Below are 25,777 nucleotides of genomic sequence, written 5' to 3'. Positions count from 1 at the left end.
CAAAGGTGAACCTCTACTCCTGTTCTTGGGAAAGGATGTAACCCCAAGGCACAGTTTTAATGCTACCATGTGTCACAGTGGCGATGGCTTGCTCAGATTAATGAGCAATTTTAGTTTTTTTCTTTTCATTCACAGCATTTGATTGTAGTTCTTGATTTTAGTATCTTTTTCACTAATTTCTGTTGCTAATCTCTATACTCTCTACTTCTTCACCAATCTCTAAACCTCTCCATGTAGGTATAGATGTATTCCTACTGATACTGAATAGTTGTTCTCCACTCTGTAACTGTGTGGCTTCTAAAGGCAAGTTATACTGGATTTTACACAGATGTTTCGGAGTAAAAAGGGCTGGATGCAAGTGCACTCCACAGTTTTTTTTTCTTTTAATAATAAAGTAAACTAGTATTTTTTCTTCAGAATCATGTGCTCCTTTGTGTTAGTCTATTGCATAAAATAATAGTTTATTGGTTATAACATGACTAAACCTGAAAAAGTTTGAGGAATATCTATGCTTTTTTCTAGGCACTATACCAAAGATGGCAGTTGTGTTAAAATATGTCTGGTTGAAAGTCACAATTATATTTTCACACCACCAGCCAACCATCAAATTTGAGCACCAGCCCTGGTATATTAATGCCACAGGGGGAACATTGCACCCATACCAGCTGGAAGGCCTGAATTGGTTGCGATTTTCCTGGGCTCAGGGGACTGATACCATCCTGGCAGATGAAATGGGCCTTGGAAAAACAGTTCAGACAATAGTCTTTCTCTACTCACTATACAAGGAGGTAAGGCTGTGAGAGAGTCTCATTTTATCCTACTCTTGTTCCCATCAAAAAATAAAAGGCATGACTAGTGATACTGGTCCTGATAATATAAATGGTAATATGTGCTTGGTTCTAATCAATTTCGACAGCAGGAAAAGAAATGATAAAACCTGGTTTGCTTTTCTCACTGGAGTACTGCAAGACCAGCTTACTAATCTTTTCTCTCTATGTCAGGGTCATTCTAAAGGGCCTTTCTTGGTGAGCGCACCTTTGTCCACTATCATCAATTGGGAGAGAGAGTTCGAGATGTGGGCTCCAGATTTCTATGTGGTGACTTACACTGGAGACAAAGACAGCAGGGCAACTATCAGGGAGAATGAATTCACCTTTGAAGACGCTGCAATAAAATCTGGGCGCAAGGTGTTCCGCATGAAGGTGCTTTCTCCCACACTTTTACAAATCTCTAACATTAAAACAAGATAATTGATACAACTGGGCAGGAATTAATGGCATTCTGCATGATAAATCGTTGTTATTTGTGCACATTAACTACTTGATCATCTTCTCCATTGCCTCTTGCAGAAAGACTCTCCTATTAAGTTCCATGTGCTGCTGACATCTTATGAGCTGATCACTATAGATCAAGCCATTCTGGGCTCTGTCACCTGGGCCTGTCTGGTTGTAGATGAGGCTCACAGACTGAAGAACAACCAATCCAAGGTAAAAGAGGCCTTGCTCACCTTTATACTCCTCCTGTTCTTAGTTCTGGAGCCAAAAATCACACAATTTCATAGATTTATCATTAATTAAATAGAGAAAATAATTTAGAAGTTATTTTTGTTTAGAGGGGATAGAGGTCAATCATCTTGCTTAATGTGTCACTCTCAGTTTTTCAGAATTCTTAATGGATATAAGATTTACTACAAGCTGCTGCTCACTGGAACGCCTCTCCAGAACAACCTGGAAGAGCTTTTTCATCTACTTAACTTCCTCACCCCAGACCGTTTCAAGTAAGAACTGTTTTTCTGCCAGTGTCTGACTCACCATCATCAGCCAGTTTCAATACAGAAACATTTGTGTAACATTTATCGAAAATAGTCATGTTCATTTTGGCTCCCAGTTTAAAACGCTGAAGCTTTCACACAATCTTTATGTCACTAGTAATAATGTTCACTAATAGTAAGTCGTTCATCTTTAGATGACTTCTATAATCAACAATTATCTATTGGTCTCTAACATTAAATTAATAGTATAATAAAGATTGGAAGAATGATTCATTTACTGTCCCACAGATGAGAAATTTGTTGTCTGAATTTAAAGTAACATTGGTTAACTTTTGACCCAAGTAAGATACATTAAATGATTTTTCTGGAAAATATAATAAACATGGCATATATCAATGCTCCATGCAGACTGGCCTTCTCCAAAACATGTTTATGTTACTTAGAAGGGTCAGATCTGTCCTTGAACTGGTCATATACAAGTAACACAGCTTTATGGAAATGTGAACTCTCCTTAATTATGAGAGCTAACTTGAAAGTTTTTTTGGCAACAAAACAGATTTGAAACCAACCTGTATGGCGAACATCTAAGGTCATCAACAGGTCTGAGGAAAAAAGTTGTAAGGTCTCTGAAAAAAAAAGTATCCGTTCTCAGTCTTTGGAATAAACTTATTAGGTCTTAGGTCTCAGGAGTACGACGCACTTCTTATTTTACATTTAGTAAAGTTTTGACCACGGTTAGACTACAGTGGTCAAACTGGGACCACTTTGACAACTTTTTACTTAAGACCTGATTTTTTTCTTTTCCAAATCCTGAGACCCGATCATTGTTTTGCTCAGACGTGATCAGTTACTACATGAGACCTAAAGATGTACCAGAATGTACACTGTGTATCTGATCAGACATATTTTGGTTCCCTGATGTAGAATTTTATCAAGAGGGGTAGATGTGGCCTTGCCTTTACAAGTCACTCCATTACTTCTTAGTTTGTTGGTCCATATTGGTCTGCTTTCACATTTAAAAAATCAGAGTCAGAAAAGGCAGAGTCATTACTTGACACTCCATTGTGCCCAGTTGAAGCACTTTCTTGCATCCCTTGTGGCTTAAATTTACCGTGTGGTTTAATCAACCATTAAGGCTATGTTGATCCATCATCAAATGCCACCCAAATCTGACCTTTTTGCTCATTTGAAAATCATATCAGACGTCTAACAGCAGCAGTCGCTGATTTTTTTGCGACTGCAGTTTTTTTTTAGTAGTTGTGCTCTGTTTTGTTTTTTTGTCTTTTTCTAAAGCCATGATGCTGTCAGCTCTGATTCCACAACAGTTTAATAATGACAAGGAGACATTGTTATCCATTGTAATTTTTTTATTCAATCATCGCTTAATTGAAAACTTCAAATGACAGTCCCATCCATCAATGATTCCATAAACAGTGTGCTGCTGTGAGACAACTATATTCTCCCTCTGAGCATGTCGTTACCTTTGATGTCCTGAACCGGTCAGACAGAAGTCTGTTAACAGCCATATTTAATTAAGAGTATGAAAGACCATGTCAGAAAGATCTATCTGAAAGGAGCATCAGGACCCACTGCCTGAATGTAGCCTTAGGGACCTTTGTGCTGCCGCACTGAGTAGTGCACAGGGGTTAAGGTGATTGTCACCCTGGGTCCTTTGCTCAGAGTTATGTTTTTGCATGCAACTTCTAAACGGTTGTTTTGGGATTTCCTAACTGCATGGCTGGGAATCTGTAAATCTGGTTTCACACAAGAACCTGAATTTTTTTTGTTGTTTAGATTCAGGGTTGTTTAAAATTATTGACTTTGATTGTTTAAACTGTTGTGTGTTTTTTGACCTGTGCAGCAATCTGGAAGGCTTCCTTGAGGAGTTTGCAGATATCTCTAAGGAGGACCAGATCAAGAAGCTCCACGACCTCCTGGGACCTCACATGCTGAGGAGGCTGAAAGCTGACGTCTTCAAGAACATGCCGGCAAAAACTGAGCTCATTGTCAGAGTGGAGCTCAGTCCTATGCAGAAGTAGGCATTTTGTGCACAGGAACATTAAAGATAATATTTAAAGATGATAAGCTGCCATATTTGCACTCTTTTAAATTAAAGATTTTATCTTAAAACTGCATTATGCAACCAAAATTAAAAAATATGTTTATTTTTTTGTTTTGTTTTTTTCAAAAATGCATCTTGCAGGAAATACTACAAGTTTATTTTAACACGAAATTTTGAGGCTTTGAACTCCAAAGGTGGAGGAAACCAGGTTTCTCTGCTCAACATTATGATGGACCTGAAGAAGTGTTGTAACCATCCCTACCTTTTCCCTGTTGCTGCTGTGGTAAGCAATCTAATCTACAAATAGAGAATTACCAACTACTTGTTTTAAGAAAAAAAATGTTTCTTGTGTTTAAGAATTGGTTTTACAACCTACGGTACTAACTGCAGGTCTCTACACTCACCGACTGATACTGTTTTTTTTTGTAATTCCAGGAGGCTCCAGTTTTACCCAACGGTTCTTATGATGGCAACTTGTTGGTAAAATCTTCAGGGAAACTAACACTGCTTCAAAAAATGCTAAAGAAACTCAAAGATGAAGGACACAGAGTTCTTATTTTCTCTCAGGTAACAGTCAATCAAATTATGTTTTGGCAGGAAACCATGGCTTTCATAGAGTAGTTAGATTTCAGCTGTAGTTTTGTAAATCAGCCTGACATATCAGACTGTATACTGTGAAAGGGCGGTTTTGTTCAGTTTAAGTCGATCTTATCCACAGATGACAAAGATGCTGGATCTGCTAGAGGATTTCTTGGAGTTTGAAGGCTATAAATACGAACGTATTGATGGAGGGATTACTGGAGGCTTACGGCAGGAAGCCATTGATCGCTTCAATGGTGAGGTTTTTTCTCTAGCTGAACATTTTCCTTAGCTTTGTGCCACTTTTTTACACTCTCAGGAAAATCAAGGTCCTTTTTGCTTTGTTTTGAATTGCAGCTCCAGGGGCACAGCAGTTCTGCTTCTTGCTTTCAACTCGAGCTGGAGGTCTCGGCATTAATTTGGCTAGTGCAGACACCGTTATCATCTATGACTCGGACTGGAATCCACATAATGACATCCAAGTATGGGCATCTCACAGAGCATGCTTTCTTACATGCATTTAGAAGCTTACTGAGTCCTTCATCTGTAATCGATCTTTTATTACCCCAGGCTTTTAGCAGAGCCCACAGAATAGGCCAGAACAAGAAGGTGATGATCTATCGTTTTGTGACTCGGGGATCTGTAGAGGAGAGAATCACTCAGGTAGCAAAGAGAAAAATGATGTTGACCCACCTGGTGGTGCGGCCTGGCCTGGGCTCCAAAACAGGCTCCATGTCCAAACAAGAACTGGACGACATTCTCAAGTTTGGAACAGAGGAACTTTTTAAGGATGAAATGGAGGCAGCACGGACCATGGGTATTTCTATTTTAAACCATCTACAGATAACATTGTAAACTCAGATTTTCTTTTTTGTTGTTGTTTTTTGTGGTTTCATGCTATGAGAGACTTTGGATAACTGTGTGTTTTGAGTTTTATACCGTAGTTCTCAAATATCTGCACGTTTCTGTAAAAAAATTCTGATCAAACATTTTAATGCATATCATTTGAATATTTGCATTACAGAAAGCTGCATTTTTCACAGGGTTTCTTTAATTTTAATAATGTAAAAACACTTTTTATTTTAAAACACATTTATCTGTACCTTTGTGTTGGTATTTTACCTTATAAAACTAAGTCATAAGATTTAGTGGGCCGCCCTTTTGATAAGGTAAAACGCCTGAACCCTAAAAACAGATTGGTCAATATAAAGATTAATGGGTTAAATTTTACCAATCTGGTTAGTAGTTATGTACCCAAGTGATCTTTTAATTAAAACAACCAAAGTAAGTTGGTAAAAGGGAAAACCAAATCAAATTGGTCACTTGGACCAACGTGTTGGTTAATTAGTTTAACGACATTGAAAGGCAAGACCAGGGCTTGGATCACCAACCCTTTGGATGTGGGAGAAACTCTTGCACCCAACACCACTGTTTGGGCTAATGCTCCCTGGAATTTACTAATACTTAGTACTAATGTCGCAACCAAGATTTTATAAGGCTAAGATGTGCATGATGTACATAAACACATCACTGTAATCATTCTCTAGGTCCATAACTATAAAACACTGCACCTGACTACAGCCAGTCAGAATGAAAAACAATCAGTTACCATTTTTATTGGTTGTTTGGTTTGCCAATTAAATTTGTTGATCCAAAATCAATGGTTTGGTCAGTTTCTGACCAATAAACATTAAAAGAAAGAAACAAAGGAATGATCTTAGTTTGTTATACACAAAGCCATTGAATTTCCACTGTAAAAACTTGCGATAAATTGTCCCTTCCCAATGATGAGTTCATATTTTGTACGTATAGGGGGAGGATTGTTAAGTTATTCATTCCTATAAAATAGTAATTTCTTATTTTGCTTTTTTAGTCCTTTTTAATTAGAGGTGATCTAATGATCAGATATCATATTTCTTATCTTTGCATATTCAGATAGGAAATGTTCTCATGCAGAATCCTCAAAATGTAACTTTGGAATAAGTTAGGTCATGAGATCAACATCACATAAGAAATCAACCACTTGAACACAATAAAGAGTCCTTTAAGTTTTCTCCTATTGTTCAAAGTCTTTGCATTTGAATAATTATTTATATCATATCTGTTTCCTTATGAGTGACCTTTTTTTGTAATTTAACACCTCTTACCAGGTGATAACAAAGATGGTGAGGAAGGCAACGTCATTCACTACGACGATGATGCCATTTCAAAGCTGCTGGACCGCAGCCAGGACGCCACTGAGGACACAGAGATACAGAACATGAACGAGTACCTGAGCTCATTTAAGGTGGCGCAGTATGTGGTGAAAGAAGAGGATGAAGAGGTAAAATAAACATAACTAGATGCAAGATTGCATGAAAGACCCTCTGGCACCTTTTTAAAAATAAAATGTATAGCATTTTGTATTATGTAATTATAATGGAAGACACAATTTCAAAATTAGTGTGATCAGTGCTTTTGCTGACTAAATTAATTAAGCACAATACAAATTATTTTTTAGGGGGGGGGCAGTATGTATAATTAGGAATTGTGTTGTATGATTTGTTTTCTATGCTTTCAAATGAGCAGTCAGGAAAGATTATTATTGCTTTGATCCTCAAATGATAAAACTATACTATAAGTTGTTGAGACAGGAAAGTTAGAACCCTAGAAATACCAGCAATTACAGAAAATACACATCTTTAAATTAAAAGAGACAGAAATCGGTTCGGTTTTCTAAGTGTTATGTTGATTTGTATTTCCAGATTTGACTCCTAATCTTTTTCTCTATCGACTCACCCATCCTTACTCAGCATGCTAAATATCGCCTACTATTCTCACCAGCATTTTTTTGACTGTTGATGTTTGTGTACATCCATGTTTAGGAGGAGGTAGAACGAGAAATCATTAAGCAAGAGGAGAACGTAGACCCAGACTATTGGGAAAAGCTCCTCCGCCATCACTACGAGCAGCAGCAGGAGGACCTTGCACGAAATCTGGGAAAAGGCAAACGGATTCGAAAGCAGGTCAACTACAACGACGCGACACAGGAGGACCAAGGTAGGCTGTGCCACCGGAAAGCACAAAAGGCTCCACATCAGCTAAGCTTTAACGAAATTGATTAGTACTTATATTTTCAGAAATCTATGTCCTTATATTGTATATGAGAGTGTTTATTTTTTTATGGTTTATGATATAAAATAAGAGCACTTAGATAATAACAGCATAAATAGATTCTGATGGCTAAAGTCTGGCCTGTGGACAAAATTGGGAAAAGAGATTTCTAGATACAGTAATGTTCAACAGATTGTAGCATTATTGTAAAGTTATTTTATTTTCAATAACTCAATGCACCAATTGAAAACACAATCTTAAATAAATACACAGATTGATATTTTACTTTTAATTTTTGTTAATAGTGTTGATTTTACATGTACTGATATTGAATAGTACATTATAGTTAAAATATTTTAAAAAGAGTAGGCTTATTGGTTTAATATCTTTTATTAGCTTTCATATCTTTTAATTGTATTAAATAATATAAATATTCACATTTTCTAAAGGACTGTGTGACACTAGTAGGCTCATATTTTCAGTTTGTCTAAAAATAATTCATTTAATCTCTATTTAAATTATTCTCCTGCCTCCAGAGGAAGCATTAGTCCCTCCAGCAATAAAGTGTTTTTTTTTCAATTAGTGCAACAAGGCTATTTTTCCTTTTCTAAAACTTTAGAAAATAAAAGGATGCAGCTAAAACAGATGTTGGAGATTAGCATTTTACTTATTGCAATATTAATTGATTTTTTTGTATATTCTTATTGATATTTTACCACCAATATTATGCTGCTATACGATGGAGAGGAAATTGAGTTTGACGGCTTAGGAGGAAAAGATTTACAGAGAGAAAAATCTTTCTTTCATTAAATTCCATTATATAAACCTATATAAAGTCATTTCTTGCTGCCTTTCAGATAAAAGTTATCCTGAAGGCTAAGAAGAACCTTCTAGGTTAGCTTAATTACTCAATCTCAAAGATGCATTTATATATTTTTTTACCCAAAGCTCGCTTTAAAGCTGAATACCCTCTATCAATTATATCTGTATATACCTCATTAGAGTTACAGAACTGAAGTGATGATTTTAGAATAGAATCCAAATCTTAAAAAAAATACAGTGGAACATTTTAGAGACATTAAGAAATTAGTGCATTCATGTTATTGTATATAATTATGTAATTAAAAAAAGATGTTTTCTATAACAAAACATCTGAGTGCATTTTCCTTCACCAGCTGCAACAAAAGGGCAGCCTAAGTTAAAGTGAGTCTGAGCGTGCAGTGCATGTATGCACAGCTGTACTTAAGTGGTCTGTAGTAATCTGCAGTGCCATGGCGCCATCAGGTGGCCACCAAAAGAAGCGAACGCAATGTACTGTTTTTCTTTGATGTGTTGCTCAGAATGGCAGGATGATCTTTCAGACAATCAGTCGGAGTACTCTGTGGGGTCCGAAGATGAGGACGAAGATTTTGAAGAGAGGCCTGAAGGTGAGCATCCAAATGAACTTTTGTACCCTTGTCTGGATTCCCCCCTCTTTAAAATACTCTGTTGTTTAAATTATTGATGAAACTGCAGGCAAATGACAACATCTGGTTAACTCTGAATTTTGGTCATTTTCAGGTGGACGTAGACAGTCTCGTCGACAGCTGAAGAATGAGAAAGACAAACCTCTTCCCCCCTTACTGGCACGTGTTGGAGGAAGTATAGAGGTATAGCCTTACTTTTAATTTTAATATAGCTGCATTAAATATACAAACTGCTTGTAAGAAATCATCTTATATATTTGTGCTCTGCTGCAAATGGGGATAATTTGTATTTGAATAAGAAATTTAGGAGTTTTTGATACAACTTTTGGGTATCACTCAGGGATTTATCAGTTGACAGTGTCTCTCCTGTGAGTTAAGCATAAAGCAGTGTGCTTTTTTCTTATGTTCTAAAGGTCAGGCTATCTCTGTCTATATGAGATATATCTATCTCTGGCTGCCAATCACTGACTTTTGACTCATGGCCTGCATCTTTCTCTTTCCAATATGTGTTTACACCATTTTCTCTTTATCGCCATCTCAAGGTCCTTGGGTTCAACACTCGCCAGAGGAAAGCTTTCCTCAATGCCATCATGCGCTGGGGCATGCCTCCTCAGGATGCTTTTAACTCCCACTGGCTGGTTCGAGACCTGAGAGGGAAGAGTGAGCGCGAGTTCAGGTGATGCAAGTCAACCATTTTACTGTGATATACAGTGTACAGGGCCATTATGAACAAGTGAGGCTTCAAAGAAAACACAGAAGGTCATTCTGGGATCTGTATCTCTTTTACTGTACGTTTTCACCTGAATGATGATTTTGAATAGAAAATCCCTTTATTGTCCAATGGTGTTACAGCAGCAAAAAACATTCAGAAAAAAAATTGTTAGAAAAATGTATAAGAACATAATAGTGACGAGTTAAAAATATAAATAAAATACTGTAAAGTGTTTCACCAATATAAAACTGTGCACCTGGAGAAAAAATAACCAATATACAGCTATTGGAATGTTTACAGTAATGGATATTTGAAAATAGCAGCAACATCAGAGATATGCAAAATAACAGTGGCATGTTATATTACTGACTAAGAAAGAAACTATGCAAAATCACCATTGATGTAACATTTTATTTAGGTTGTTGGGAACAGTGGTTGTTATAGTATTACAGCTGCTGGGAGGAAGGATCTGTGATGACAGTCCCTGGTGCATTTAGGGTGCAGCAGTCTGTCACTGTCAGGCTTGAAATCTTGGACCCAGTATTCAAACAGACAGATCTGGATAAGTTTTAACAGTCTTGCTTGCTCGTCAGCTGGAGTGGATAAACCGGATCCTCAGTAGAAACAGAAACTCAGGTCAGTGACTAAGAATAAATGGCTGGTAATGGCTAAGAGCTACAGTCACTGACCTGGCTCAGAGTTCAGTCCGATCCCAGAGGGATGTGAGGAATCAGGGAAGGAGATTGTCCTTCATTGCGGTGGGCACCGCCCTTGGAGCTCTGGGAGATGAGCGGAGCTGATGCCAAGAGACGCCGAGGAGCAGCTATGACCAGAAGGGGATATCCAAGTTGAAGTCGTAACAGAACCAAGTTCATAAACCAGACAATAGGAGAGCCAATGAGGTACCGATGAGAGAATCCAAGCCGTGGTCAAGAAAAAACCATCCAGGTTTGGTAAGCCAGTTGAATTCAGGAAACAGTCCAGAACTGATCAGACTAATAGAGCAGACAGGGGCAAAGCAAAACTCGGGATCCACAATACAGAAACTGCTCACAATCAGAATAATCAGAATTATAATCAAACGCTAGAGTTGATTTCACCAAACAGCTTGAATAATCTGGCACTGGTAGCTTAAAAACAAACAGTATATATAGGAGCTGGAACCAGGCGGATCAGATAAGCAATGATGAGAAAATAGGAAGATTTAAGCTGGTGGGCGGAATGAGCAATCAAGCAAGCCACCAGTGCCAGGACCATGACAGACACTGCGTTTCCAGTCCTAATTGAGTTTGTAGTTCAATAAGTCCTGTTTTTTGATTGACTTAATGAGTGAGTATGATTTTGTTGTGATGTTTTTAACACAGGAGGACAGTTAGATGAAAGAGCATCTCCTCCTGTCGCCTCAATATTTTACCCACAGCTTTCTTTCAAAAATGTTTGTCTGTCATAAAGTCTGATTTGATCCAAAGAATAAATTCGTCTCTTTTATTTTTTTAGCCAGGTATTTCTACCAAGGCCTTAAAAACAACAATTATCAGCATACCGCTGAGAAAGAAGAATAAGCTGTTATTTGAACATTTCAAGCCAATTTTAAATCTTCTGCTCAGCAGGAAGGTTTTTGAACAAGCTGTGTTTCAACAGTTAAATACCTTCCTAACAGTGAAAAGCTGGTTTTAAATCTTCTATTTAAGCTCACTGCAGTGCTTAGGCTACATATTGTGGATAAAAACACAGTGCATATATTATTGGACAACATTTCACACTTTTGACAATGATGAATTACTGGACACTACCTAAGATGTGCCATAGATGAGCATTAATAAGCATTAATTAGACAAACGATCTCCAGTTCTGTTGAGTAGCTCCAGAAATCCACAGCTCACGCAGGATAATCTATTAACACAAAACTGAAATTGATCCCGTGCACAAATATGACTTTTATGAGAAGAGGTAAGAAAATATCAATTGTTAAAAGAAACAAAGAATAAATCCTGTTTGCTGTTTTCATCTAGCCATGTAAAGGATGGAGCAAACATGGAGGAAGGCGCTCTGATTAGATTCGACCAAAATTGTGAATTGGAGAAAATCAACCCTGTTCAGCATATATTTCCATTGTTAAACATAGTAGTTGCAGTATCATGCTGTGGGAATTATTCTTTTCAGCCGACCAGAATATAAATCATTTTAAATACAGGGTAATCATTGAGAAAAACCTATCAAAGCAGTTTGATCTGTTACAGCAGCCCAGTTAAATCCAAACCTCAATCCAAATTAGCATATATGACTAAACTTAAAAAAGTTACTGTTTATAGATGCCACACTTACAATACAGCTAAAGTCTGAAAAAAAAGAAGAAAAACATTTCATCTTCTACAAGTTCATGCTGATTGAAACATTTTCCAAAATGTTTCCACCTGTAACTCCAGACAAAGAGGATTGTAAGACTTGTTTGATTTTCATATGCATTTTCATAATGCAGCTAATTTCAAATGTCTAACTTACAACATTGAGTGGGTTTTCTTCTCATTCTTCTGCTGAACAACTATAATTTTAAGGAATTTTCTTAATCAGAAGAAGAATCTTGTCAAGTTTCTTTTGCATTTATGAGGGTTACCAAGTTTCTTAGTTCCTCTTCTGCATAATAATCATTAATCCAACATCACAAGCACTACAACCCCGGCTGTTTGTTACTATTCTGTCTGCTGGTATAACTGTCTCCCTTGCCACTAACAGTTAATGTGTGTGTCTCTGTGTACCAGGGCCTATGTGTCTCTGTTTATGAGACATTTATGTGAGCCAGGTGCAGACGGAGCGGAGACCTTTGCGGATGGAGTCCCCCGTGAGGGCCTGTCTCGACAGCATGTTCTCACCAGGATCGGAGTCATGTCGCTTGTCAGGAAAAAGGTACCAGTTGTTCAACCTCAGACATCTTCTCCGCAGAGCACCAAGTCATGTGTTTGAAAACTGTGGGATTAGGAAAAAGTAGGTCAACATATCCAGGCAGAAGAAAATGCTAAGAAAATAAAACAGGTTTGTTGGGTTAAAAACCTCTCTTTTGCAAGAAAGATTTAAGTTTTGTTAGATTTTTATGCAGCGTTCACATTTGAAGATGAGACGAGAGTCCTGGTAGTTTTTCTTCTGACAAATAATTTTTTTCTTTCACAGAAAAAAAAAAAAAAACTAAACCTAAATCTGCTCTGCTGTCAGATTTAAGTCAATTACTTATGTAAATATGGTTAACAATAGCATGTATTAAATGCACTGATAATGTATTTTTTATAGACTTTTTTTCTCCTTTTCTACTATTTTTCCTGTTTGAAACAAGAAATATTCACACCTGCAATAACTTCAACTTGAAGTACAATCATTATCATAATAATATGTTAAATGTTAGGAATACATACTGGCCTATTTTCAGCCTGCTAAAATAAGAAAATATGTAACTATGAACAAAACTTTTTAGATTTTAGTTTGAATGTTAGGAAATAGAATGGAATTTAATGGTGAATGTGATTTAACATACAGCAAGACTTACAGTATATAAGTGTGTGCATTTAAAGTATGATATGTATTATATTTTTTTTCTATGAATTTTTAATGACATTTTTTGACTTACAAATTTCGGATGATATGATGTATTTATATTCTAATTTTTTAATCTTTAGACAGAATGAATTTTTTTAATCATTACAATGCTAACGTATCTAACATTCGTGTTCATATTGGGAGTTATGCTTTTTTTTCTAATTAAGATTTAAAATAAATGAAACAAGAATAGTTTTAAAATAGTTAATTATTAGTTACTAATTAGCATCAGTGACATTTGATCATGTCAGTTCAACATAAGTGCTAATTACACTACAGGTATATATAAAAATTGTTGTTTGCATGAATATATTTCTTTTGATACAACACTGTACAAAATTTATTTACCAGATTTTTCAGACTTATAAAGTTTTTTTCTTCTTTCAGTGCATTTAAAAAATATTTCTTTTAATATTCTTAGCATGACCTCACTGCAGTATATGACTGTATTGTATGTGATATTGTATATTAATGTGTTTAAGACCATGAAGTCTTCAAAAAAAAGACCCTATCTGTCTGTCTTTAGTCTGTCTGCGTTATTAATAAATTTATTAAAATAGAGCCATAGATCTAGCTAAAGGCATGAGAAAATGTGTCTTTGTGACAAAGTGATAACAAACAAACCAAACAGAATAATTGTCTTATAACTGAAATGTAATGAGTTATAAATCCATCTGTGAAAGCATACAAAGTCCAAAAGAAAACTGCTAAGGCACTACAGAAAAATGGAAAGAAAAAGACTTATCTATATGAATAAAAACAGGTCTAGATCCATAGAAGCAAAATATCAAAATAAGGGATGACTAAAGAACCCTGCACTCACAGTTGGTGTAGAACGTCTTTAAATTTGTTGTATCATAAACTGCACACACTTAAAAATGAATTATGCTTACTGCTGTAAAGCAAAGAGCCACAGCTGATATATTATAAGCAGAACATGCCATCTGTGCTTCTTAATACCTGTGGTACAACCCTTCAGTGCTTTGTAAATGTGTAGTTTTTTTTTCAGCTCAACAGATAAGGATAATCTTCTTGAAAATGTACTTACATATTCGAAAGTTTGTAACAGAAAATTATTGCTGTGTCGATTTGAACTCAGGAGGGGTTGGTCCGTCCGTTCACAGACAAAATTAAACCAGGGAGTCAGTGGGACTCAGTGGAGTTTCTCCTAATCCCTCACTTGAAGGAAGTAGGCCACCTCTTGTAACTCGGCTTTTCATTATCACTGTTAAGGCAATCTATTTTTTATTTTTTTTTTGCCTTAGGTGCAGGAGTTTGAACACGTAAATGGGAAGCTGAGCTCTCCAGATCTGATTCCCATTGGAATGGAGCTGAAGAAACTGACTGAGAGTGTCTCTTCTGATCCCAACACCCCGGTACCAGCCAGCCCTGTTGCTACGCAGCCCAGCACCCCCATCCCACCAGGTTGGAGCAGAATCTCTGCAGTGGTCATATTTTGGTTTTCTCTGAGTGTGTGAAGGCATTGTTTACACGCTGAACAAAACAACAGAAAAACAAAACATTTAACAGAACAAAACATTAAAAAACAAAGAGCTAAGTTGTGTTTTTCTGGGGGCTGTAGAGAAGGCAGAGTCTTTGTTACGAAATGCTGAAGACAAAGAGACGACAGAGACAGATGGAAGGAAACCATCTAAGCAAGAAGTGAGTCCTTTTTTTCTTCAACTCCTCCTCTTTATTGTCCATCATCTCAAAAGCCATGACATTGTTGAATACGTTATCTTTACTCTCAATGGACCTTGTTCTTTCAGTTCAAAGCATCTTTTAAGATTCATCTGCCCTCTGTCTAATGTCCTTATTCCCCTCCTGTTGTACCATATATTCCCCCCACAGCAGGTTCCCAGTGCTGAAGTAGCATCTGTACCCGAGAAGGCTGCTGACAGTGACGAGACCAAGGCAACCTCAGAAGAGAAAACTGGAGATGAGACGAACAGAACCAAATCCCCCATGACAAAGGCCGAGCCACCTGCCTACCCAAAAGAGTCTGCTTTCAAGCAGGCAGAGCTGCCATCTAGTCATACCTCACCTAAGAGTGAGTGGTGCACGATTCATGCACTGAGAAATTATTCATCTGCGAAGGCTGTGCTTTGTATGTTTAATCTTTTGTTTCTGTTATCCTCAGCGGACCCCTGCAAAGAAGCTGAGAAGTCCTCAGAAAAGGGAGAGGCTGGCTCTCCTCTGGAAAAAACTGAAGACAAAGAAAATAAGCCAGGTACACAGCGTGTGAGATGAATTCTCAAATGAAGCAAGTACAAAAGACAAAAAGAAGGGCTCCTATAGGAAACAAATGTCTGTTTGTAGTGCATGTAGTCACATTATACGGATGTCTCTTATGAAAACCTCCTGTCTTTTGTATAACTATTGCAGATGATGTGAAGAGTGAAGATGCATTAGAGGGTCGATTGAACGGAGACAAAGACTCTCTGGATGAGCTGGATGAGAGCAGAAAAGAGGACAAAAATGGATTCAAAGCCAAGTTCATGTTTAATATTGCAGATGGAGGTTTTACTGGTAAGAATGAACAAGACTGGGTTTATTATGGTTAAAAAAAGGTCTTCTGTTTTAGTTGCTTGATTATGGATAAAATTATGATCATACGAGTAAATGTTGAAATACATTTATTTACCAAACAGTTTCTTCAGAGTTAAAAAATATGTGGTATATACTACAACTTAAAACAGATTCTCTGTTCGTGTAAAATTTTTCCTTCTAATGAAGGATTTTATATACACATCATTAAACAATAATAGGTAAAACATTTTACTTCAATGAATTCTAAAAACTAAATATAGACACATTCTGTATCAAAATTGCTGTATTGCAAAATAATTAAAAGATAGATATATGGTATACCAATAAAATAAGACACATTGGCACAGTTATTAGGTAATATTTGCTCATATTATAAGGCCATACACATCTATTTAAATTTTGGCTAAATTTATTCAGTACATTCCAGTAACTCTCGGTATTAGCTGCCAGTAGATCCATTCAGAGTTGGAGACTTTTGTTCTGACCACATTGTGAGGCGTTGTTGTTCTGCTCCTCTCTTCTCTCTGCCATCTGTATTTAAGCCATCTGCCCAACTCAAAGGTCATAGGTGACAGGCAATGCCAAATGAGAGCATTCTTGCAAATGAATGTACCTATAAGTGATACTTTTTGCTCTAATTACATTATATTTTGGGATTGTTTTGGGCCTTAATTCAATTTATATGATACATTTACTGTTATACCTGTAGATCTGTGTCATTTCTCTTGACATTATTCTATACATTTTTAGGTATGTAAGACAAATTACATACAAGTTAGAAACCCTTTCAAAAACACCTATTCCAGTCATTCCAAAAAAGTAAAAAAAAAAACAATCCGCCGGACTATGTATCCAAGTTTGAAGATGTTTTGATCCCATCCAGGAACCTTTTTCAATTCAAAATGTCATAAATAGCAATGCGTTTTAGGCTTTATAGAGTGGACCAAAAACAAAGCCTTTTGAAATGAAAAATCTTCCTCAATGGGAAACGAAATGTCTTGAAACTTGGAAACAAAGTCCAGTGGATTGTTTTCTAACTTTTTTGGAATGACTATTACCTGGATGACTGAGAATCTTAATGAACAACTATTCCAGACGACCTTGATTTAAAAGCCTAGTTTAGATTTAAGTGCAGCATATTCCTCTTTAAACTCTTATTACAATGATAATATGATGATGAAATGAACAAATGATTAGGATTTTACCCACAGTTCAAAGCTAAGAAATAACTTTTATTTTTGTTTTAAAAAGGCGTTAGTCGAAGTTTCGATTTGTATGCGGACCGTTTAGGGATAAGTTTAGGACCACAGTCAGGTGAAGTGAAGAACACTGATCAAAGTTTAAAATTTTGGGAGATTAAAGTTTAGGGGGTTGTATATTTGGCTGCAAGTTTACCTTCATCTTCAAAGAGGTAGAAATAATGGTCTTAAAGTGCTGGTTGATTGGAACAGAGCACTTTTTTTTAATATGTCTTTTCTCCACTGCAGGTTAAAAAAGCCTTCCTTTTAATTACACAGAGCTGCTTTGAACTTGAGAATGATTAATATAACTTTGTTTAGCTAAATATTACTTGTCTTATTGTATTTGCCCCAGTTGTGTGTTTGAATGTTTTACTATTGTTTTCATTTAGTCGATATGCTGTAAAACCAGTGTTTTTCTTTTAATCTAGTCTTTAAATCTATGCTTTTGATATGATGTGAGCAGCCGGAATATTTGTTTGTGTTTTTCTGAAAGGAAATGTCTGTTTTTACTCTCATGCTGTCAGAGTTGCACACCCTGTGGCAAACAGAGGAGCGAGCGGCTCTTTCGTCTGGAAAAATGCATGACATCTGGCATCGTCGCCATGACTACTGGCTGCTGGCTGGCATCGTAACGTATCCTTTCTCGTGTCAGAGCCGAAAGCTCTGTATCTTGCAAAGTACCGTGATTACCTATGACAGGAAGGAGCTGCCTCAGAAAAAAACACTGATATTTACAGAACTTGAAGAGTGATACACAGTGAGTTCTTCCACACAGCCAAGAACTCATTTTTTATTTGATACGTACCCATCTGTTTTGCTTGACGGGACTTTCTATCAGACATGGCTACGCTCGCTGGCAAGACATTCAAAATGATCCCCGTTATGCGATTCTGAATGAGCCCTTCAAAACAGAGATGCATAAAGGCAACTACTTGGAGATGAAGAACAAGTTCCTGGCGAGGCGCTTCAAGGCAGTTTGCAGCTTTTGCATAGAAACAAAAAAGAAACAATTAAATAAACCCCGTGCTAGAAGCTCTGACATCTGCTGTATTTTTCCTTGCAGTTGTTAGAACAGGCTTTGGTGATTGAGGAGCAGCTGCGACGGGCAGCTTACCTCAATATGACCCAGGACCCTAGTCACCCTGCTATGGCTCTCAACACACGCTTTGCTGAGGTGGAATGTTTGGCCGAGTCCCACCAACACCTCTCCAAAGAGTCTCTGGCTGGGAACAAGCCTGCAAATGCTGTGCTTCACAAAGGTGTGTGGTCCTGCTTCCAAGCAAGCAAGACCGGTGACTTTTTTTTTTTAGTTGACAAAAGCTGAAACAAAAGTAACAATGTTTGCTATATACATTATCATCAGAACATATTACTCTCACCTTAATTAATTTAAAAGCTGAAACATTGAAAAATGGATCCTTTGACTTATTAGCAACAAATGAGCAATCTTTTTAAACCATTTGAAAATGTGTTATTGCCTCAGTGTGAAAATGCAGACAGTGCAGTAAAACCCTCAAAATGAGCTGATTTTACTTTAATGAAACAGGTTAATTTTTTCCATTGAGGCAGACAGAAAAAAATGGGCTGTCAAAGGAAGTGCACACAGATGTTTCCATATCTCTGTTCTCTTAAAACCCCCAAATAGGCAGACTCTAAAGATCCTGTTTCACCCAGTAGTTTCATTTCATCTTCTGTTTACTCAGCATCGAAACAGGCTCACAGTGATAAGTGGGATGAAAACCTGGGCAAATGCCAAAGACTTGATCAAAATGAGATATCTAAATGTTATAATTTCACAATTATCTAGACTATGACACTGATGAATCTATATGTCACAAAAGGCTGTTGATTGCTTGCAGCGCTTAAGTTTGACTTTTACTTCATGACAGTTTATGATTCAGTTATGTATCAAGCTATTCATTTGTATCCTTAATCATTTAAAGATTGAATGAAGTTTTTTTTTTTTTTTTTTTTTTTTTTTTGTTTTTCTCTCTCTTCTGTTTTTTTTTTTTTTTTTCCCAGAGATGAACTATAAGCTTAGAATTTCACACTGCCTTTACATGGATAACCAGCTCCTTCTATGGCTCACTGTGTATTTTCATTCTTCTGCAGTGCTGAACCAGCTGGAGGAACTTCTGAGTGACATGAAAGCAGATGTGACACGACTTCCCAACATGCTGTCCAGAATCCCGCCTGTGTCGGCTCGTTTGCAAATGTCGGAGAGAAGCATCCTGAGCCGCCTTACCAGCAGAGGCAACGAACCTCCACCACAGCAGGTGAGATGGTGGTTTTAAAAGAAATTGTCAAATGGCTAAAAAAAATCACTGTCAAGGATCTAGCTTCCTGTTGTCTAACTTTGTGTGCTCCTGTTGGCAGTTTAATAATCTAAAACATTTATTTATACTTATATAAAATACTGTCATATATTAAAACATTACATTTCTGTTTCAATGTTTATTTACTGTAAACTATTTAACAAGTAAGCATATTTATTCAAGTCTAATCTGTAACCTATATGACTAAAAAACAAATCTGTGACAAGTCAGTAACTTCTTAGTGGTCTCTGTTTAGTACGTACTTCATTCTGTTCTGATTATAAATGCTTTTATATATAATTGTGTGAAGTTGTGCAGTAACAGATGTAGAAACAAAGCAGTGGGGAATCACATAAAAGGTCATGGTTGAATGGGTAAAGACTCTAAAACCTGCACAAGAAGGAACTGAATCAGCAAACGTATCATAGCAAAACCACAGCGTTGTGGGAGGAGCTGAAAGCACAGTACTGAACAGGATAAAACAGGAGAACATGCTAATGAGAAGGAACAGGTGTGACTTTGAGGTTAATGTGGAACAGCTGCTGGAGAGCATCATCTGAGAAATAACCCAATGTTAGTAAGCACAAGGAGAACACTACCATCAGGTAAACAGTAACGAGGATAAAGGGACCAAGGGACACAGGGCCCAAAATGACAAATCAACTCGAGACAACGTGTTACAGAAAAAACGGGAAGTTATTAGAACAGAGCACCAGAGAAACCAGATTACCAAAATCAAACAGGAACTACAACTTGAAAACAGAGCTCAAACTAACAACAAAAGAAGTGCTGACCAAAATCAATTTTCAAACAAAAAGTCCTTTATCTCATGCTAAAAAATTATATATATAAAAAAAAACGTTCATTAAGTTTTCTTCTTATACAAGCTCAATATAAGGATCAAGTAAATAAAATGCTCACAAAGATTAGGGAAATCTTAAATATCACATCCTAGATCTGAATTAATTAAATTTTTCTCATTGAATGTTTGTTCTTAAAAAAGTAGAAAATGCTGAAAACAAAATCACACTAAAAATTTGGTCTGAGGATCACATCTCGGTACCTAACCAGGCCTGTGCATTTCAAGGCTCAGAACAGGGGACCCAATATTCAAGGCAGACAGACAGTTAAATTTCTCAAAAAGCGTGTATTTAAAAATGACGGATTGGCAGTGGGCAGCTACTGTAGGGCGTCTAAGGCAGGAACCTCTGGTCTTAAAGTTCAGTCCGTGCCCGGGGGAAGAGGAGGATACCAGTCGGACGGGTTCCAACAAGACAGACTTTGAGATGCTAAAGCCTTGGAGACTGCAGAACTGGCTTGAGATCAGATCTAAGCAGACGAAGGAAGGCAGAATAATCCAGAGGGGGAAGCCAAAGCCGGTATCGAAGAGGTTCAGGATTCAGTGCCAGAAGATCAGAGATCCGAAGAGGTACCGAAAAAAAATTTCAGGTCGATGTCAGGAAGCAGATCTAGGTTCGGTCAACAGGCAGAATCCAGCAGGAGTCTGAAGACAGGTCAGGCAAACAGATCAGAAACAGAAACAGGAACAGGCAGTCTCAGAGGTCCAAAGGTAGAACGGGTCAGGATAAGTCAATCAGAACACAGTCAGGTACGCTAAAGAACTCTTACCAACTCATCAGTCATCAGTGCATAAACTTGCACTTATGACTGGAGACAGGCAGCTTAAATAGAGAGTGGAGCAGGTGACACAGATGAATGGTGGTGAGAAACTTGGCGGAGCTAGGCAGGTGAATGCAATGAACAGTCAAGTCGGTCATCAGTGCCAAGATTATGACAGTGCCACCCTTTAAAGAAATGCCACTGCCCACCATTACTGACCCACTGCCAAACCGGATGTTTCAGGCAGCAGATCGCTCTCTATGGTGTCTCCTGATTCACATTTCTCACATGTGCGTGATGTTAATCTGCTTTCATCTATGAAGAGCAAGGTCACCAGTGGCAAATGCCAATCCTGGTGTTCTGTGGCAAATGCCAAGTGTCCTACACATCATTGGGCTGTGAGATCAATCCCCATCTGTGGACTTCAGGCCCTCATACCATCCTCATGAAGTCAGTTTCTAACCGTTTTAGCAGACACATGCAGATTTCATTTTGTAGGGTTCTGACAGTGGTTCTCCTGTTCAACCTTGCACAAAGGTGATGGTAGGGGTCCTGCTACCTGTTTGATGTCCTCCTACTGCCTCCTCCACATCTCGTAGTGTACTGGCTTGTCTCATGGTAGTGCCTCCAGCCTCTGGACACTACGCTGACAGACACAACAAACTTTCTTGGCACAGCTCGCATTGATGTGCCATCCTGCATCAGCTGCACTACTTGAGCCACTTGTGTGGGTTGTAGAGTGCATGTCATGCTACCACAAGTGTAAAAGCTCCACCAACATTCAAAAGTGACCAAAACATCTGCCAGAAAGCTTAGGTACTGAGAAGTGGTCTATGGTCCCCACCTGCAAAACCACTGTGTGTGTCTTGCTAATAGCTTATGATTTCCTCCTATTATCTACTGGGTTTGCAAAACAGCAGTTGAAATTGAGTGGACAGTTTGATTTCACAGAAGTTGGATTTGATTGAAGTTATAATGTGTTGTTTATGTGTTCCCTTGATTTTTTTAAGCAGTGTATTTCTCTTATTGTTTACTTTTCTTGTGTCACCACCTATTGTAGTTCAAGTGTTTTAATTCATTCAGATTTTATGTGCTATCTTGTGTTGCTATCAGAGGCCTATTTTTCTCTGTCATTTTGACACCCCTTATTAGCAGCTTTTATTAATGTCCATTCTTCCCTTAGAAGGACAATTCATCTGAAAGAAATATACAACCCTGATAATGTTGATGAGATGCAGTTATTCATTCTGTGTACTTGTAGTTTCAACAAACAAATATGACCTCTTGTTTTTCCTCTGACAAATTATTCACATCTCCTTGTAACTTATAGAAGGATAATCCATTATCTTGTGTGTGTGTGTTTTATTTTTATTTTTTTATGTTGTCTTTGTTTTTAATTGCAGCCTTTTAGCCAGGGAGGTTTCAGCTGTTCCCAGATGTACAGCAGTGGTTTTGGTGGAGGATTCAGAGGACCAGGCGGGCAGCCTATGGTCAACTACAGCCAGATGCCACTCGGACCTTATGTCAGCGGTAACAGTCAACACTTGCTATAACTCATGGATGACATATTGCGAACGGAATATAGCAGTTGAAACTAGTTTACTGTAAAAGGTAACACTTTTATAAAAAGAAATATAAGATGAAAACTACTGTGTCATATCCACAGATTAGAAAGTTGTCATAAATGCAAAGGTATTACAATATTTAAAATTTGTTGACATTTTTAGAAACATTATTAGAAGTCAGCACTCAAAAGCATAAACAGTTTAAAAAAGAAATTCATTGGGTTCATTTTTTTTCTTTTTTTGCTAAACATGTCTTTACTTTCTTAATTTGAGTAACTGAATATTAAAGTATTTCCTTCTTCAGTGTCATCTAATGGCCCCCCACCCCCTACAAGCCATTTGGACAAGAAATCACTTGACTCGTTCAGAGACGGGGCTACGCCTGAGCTCAAGTCAGGCAAAGCAAGTGATGTCATCTGTATTGAGGACTAGACCAGCTCTGTATCATTGACCTGAGGTCAGAAACTCCCAGGGATGGAATCTGAATGGATGACTGCTGCCCTTGTGTTGATGCCACATCCTTGTTTTTTCCTCCTATCTCATAATGTGCTTACTGAAACTCAGCTGTGAGTTGATAAAGCAATTGACTTTTTGATTCGTGTACATGTATCTATCTGAAAAGTTGCACTTTTATCTTTCAAGGATCCTATAGAGGCATTTTAGTATGTATTTGTTTTACTTGTAGAAACACTGAGAATAAGGAGGGAAGATGAAGCATTTTTTTTCTTTTTGGAAGAGGACGTTTGAAGGCCTGCACTATAAAGCATAATTCAATCAAGTCAAAGTATCAGATGCTCTTCATTGGGGTTTGTTTTAATATTTTAATGTATGTTTTGTTTATCTGATTTTGCAAGCTGTGAGCTTGTGCATCTGTGTGCAACCCTCTGCTTTTATGCATTTGCCAATGCCCCCTTTACACTGTGACTGTACCGCTCTAAAGCTTGTTCATTGTGAAGAAGGGAGAAGTTCAATTGTTTAACATTAGATCGTTTTCTAACTTCGATATCTTTACTATACATAAACATGAACTACACATTTTTAATTCTATGTTATAAGGAGGTGATAGAATTTTGGTTTTCAAGGAAACCAGAACCTTTACCGTGTACTGTATGCTTTTGCAAAACAGCTTATCTGAATTTTATGAAGACTGCCACCTGTTGGTGACGTTGAGAAAGAAGTTTTTGCAAACTGATCTACACACCTAATTGCATCACCTTTCAAAGCTGGCATCTGTCTCTGTACATAGTAGGAGTCTGCGATTTATTTAACATCACCAAGCTATCATGAAAGTGAAAATAACTTATTCGTCGCTAAAACAGGTTTTCAGGTCGAAGTATTCTTCATAAAGATAAAACATTTTCAACCACAGAAGATGCTTAGTTGGAAGTTTCATTGTACCATAAAAAATGTGTGACTCTTTTTGTTTGAATGTCAGTGTTGGAAGGAGCACTTGACCCACATAAAACATAGTGGACTCTGGTTTGCAGGGCTTCAGTGAACAGAACGAGTAAGAGTCAGAACTGACAAGTTTCATTTTCGCCTTTTAAACTCAAGAACTTTCCTATTTCCCTTTTTAATGGTTTGGACTGAAAGCGAAAACAAATGCTTATGTTGCAATGTCAAATTCAGCCTAGTTTAGCGCCTGATTGTTTGCATAACTCAGATTAAGTTAGAATAAAACAAGATGCATAAAGTTCCCTAATAGTATGTAAGGGAATAACTTGTTCTTTGATGCAGTGTATTTTCTCTGCTGAGGCACAGATTGTAAAAAGGTGGTGCCACAGTCTGAACTTACATTTGTTCTCATTCCAACTTTAAAGAAATGGTGTTACACAGTCTAACTCTGAATCTTTTTTGTTTTATTTTTTTTGTCACTTTATGTTGTCATCCTATAACTTGAACCATGCAAAATTTATAAGGTGCTTTGGAAAAAGGAGAAGGTATTGATTTTTCTTTTGATTTTTTTATTCTAATCTTATGTCTGAAAGAACAAACTGAGCCTAGGTACTGCTTAGGGACCACTGGTTGCCTGGAGAACTAATGAACAGCTGAATTCACAATGGACATGTTGACAAATGTAGCAATTACACATATACAGTATGAAGAAAAAAAAAAAAACCTTGTTGTTTGAACCTCATGTTAAGTTTCATGCCAACAGCTAACTGAATTATCTCTGTTGAGTTTGTTAGAGCTGGCATATGTTATTGCAAATTTTAACTAAAATAAAATAAAATTAAGTGTTTTTTATCAGCATTTGCTTGTTAAGAAAACGTTAAAAATGCCCTCTGCTTAAAATACTAACTTAAGAGAGCCTTGGTTGAACCAAAGACACATTTGAAACACACAGGATGGATATTACACACCACAGCATTAACGCTTATTTTGCCAACACCGTGGGAGTATTTTTGATGATAATGGTTTTTGTAATTTTACAATTAAAAGCAGCTGAGTTTTAAGCTACATCTAGTTTCATGCTGTCCACTTTAGGAAACAAAGATTTTGAGTCTAAAGCATTGCTGATTTAAAATCTTTGAATGAGGCCTCCTTTTATCTTAACCAAGACATGAAGGAGATTTAGTATTAAAATAAATGCTAAATTGGAAGTAATCAAAATCTTTTGTGAATTATCGGAATAAATTTTTTTGTTTTTAATTACCGGTATATTGATGAATTTGTGTTTATCAACAAATACTGTCGTATAATCTGCTTACACATCTCAGCCATTTATTGTTGTACTTCATCCTTGTTTCAGAGATTTTTTTGTGTGGAAAAAAAAGGTTATATCTCTTACTTCTAAAAAAATCTCTTTCACTTTCCTCTCAATTGTTCCCTAAATTGTAAACCCAGCTCCACTTTCGTCTCAAATTATTCAAGTATGCAAAACTCTTATTTTTGAATGTTCAAACCTACTGAAAAATGTTGCTGGTACCAGATTTTTTCAAAAGCTGTGTCCTATGTATTACTAAAACAGATTTATAGTTTAAATAATTTGCAAATCATTGTTTTCTGTTCCTCAGTGCTGTACGTTCTTGATGGTGTCATAAACCACGGCAGGTTTATTGAACTGAAAGCTAAGTTCAGTGGAAAAGTATTCCCCCCATACAGATTTGCAATTTAGATCTTTGTCACAAGATTTTATTTTGGATCATAATTTAATTTTTAGTGATCAACAAAATACTTTGATAAACAACACAAAAAAATATTGCTTACAATAATTT

At 37.0% G+C, this 25,777-nt stretch overlaps 1 protein-coding gene across 3 annotated transcripts in view; it reads left to right on the top strand.

Moving 5' to 3' along the window:
* Window positions 1-25,186, top strand: part of chd5 (chromodomain helicase DNA binding protein 5) — a 65,344-nt gene extending 40,158 nt beyond the window's left edge. Inside the window, exons 14-40 of one of the 3 annotated variants that reach the window (XM_015375312.1) lie at window positions 597-788; window positions 1,002-1,202; window positions 1,350-1,487; window positions 1,656-1,777; window positions 3,633-3,806; window positions 3,975-4,116; window positions 4,269-4,400; window positions 4,552-4,669; window positions 4,770-4,894; window positions 4,983-5,229; window positions 6,563-6,735; window positions 7,277-7,451; window positions 8,867-8,932; window positions 9,066-9,154; window positions 9,514-9,647; window positions 12,443-12,587; window positions 14,534-14,693; window positions 14,851-14,930; window positions 15,120-15,318; window positions 15,409-15,498; window positions 15,654-15,797; window positions 17,584-17,692; window positions 17,898-18,030; window positions 18,123-18,318; window positions 19,172-19,335; window positions 22,398-22,524; window positions 22,864-25,186. In XM_015375312.1, coding sequence (XP_015230798.1) covers window positions 597-788; window positions 1,002-1,202; window positions 1,350-1,487; window positions 1,656-1,777; window positions 3,633-3,806; window positions 3,975-4,116; window positions 4,269-4,400; window positions 4,552-4,669; window positions 4,770-4,894; window positions 4,983-5,229; window positions 6,563-6,735; window positions 7,277-7,451; window positions 8,867-8,932; window positions 9,066-9,154; window positions 9,514-9,647; window positions 12,443-12,587; window positions 14,534-14,693; window positions 14,851-14,930; window positions 15,120-15,318; window positions 15,409-15,498; window positions 15,654-15,797; window positions 17,584-17,692; window positions 17,898-18,030; window positions 18,123-18,318; window positions 19,172-19,335; window positions 22,398-22,524; window positions 22,864-22,991 — 3,903 coding nt within the window. In that variant the 3' untranslated portion in view covers window positions 22,992-25,186. Of the gene's footprint in view, window positions 1-596; window positions 789-1,001; window positions 1,203-1,349; window positions 1,488-1,655; window positions 1,778-3,632; window positions 3,807-3,974; window positions 4,117-4,268; window positions 4,401-4,551; window positions 4,670-4,769; window positions 4,895-4,982; window positions 5,230-6,562; window positions 6,736-7,276; window positions 7,452-8,845; window positions 8,933-9,065; window positions 9,155-9,513; window positions 9,648-12,442; window positions 12,588-14,533; window positions 14,694-14,850; window positions 14,931-15,119; window positions 15,319-15,408; window positions 15,499-15,653; window positions 15,798-17,583; window positions 17,693-17,897; window positions 18,031-18,122; window positions 18,319-19,171; window positions 19,336-22,397; window positions 22,525-22,863 lie in introns of all 3 variants that reach the window. The other 2 variants (XM_015375311.1, XM_015375310.1) reach the window with 2 other exon arrangements.
* Window positions 25,187-25,777: the final 591 nt, after the last annotated feature.

Source organism: Cyprinodon variegatus, unplaced genomic scaffold, assembly GCF_000732505.1.
Source record: "Cyprinodon variegatus isolate N-32 unplaced genomic scaffold, C_variegatus-1.0 Scaffold117, whole genome shotgun sequence".
Taxonomy (NCBI): Eukaryota; Metazoa; Chordata; class Actinopteri; order Cyprinodontiformes; family Cyprinodontidae; genus Cyprinodon; species Cyprinodon variegatus.
This window is presented reverse-complemented; position numbering and strand designations above follow the sequence as displayed.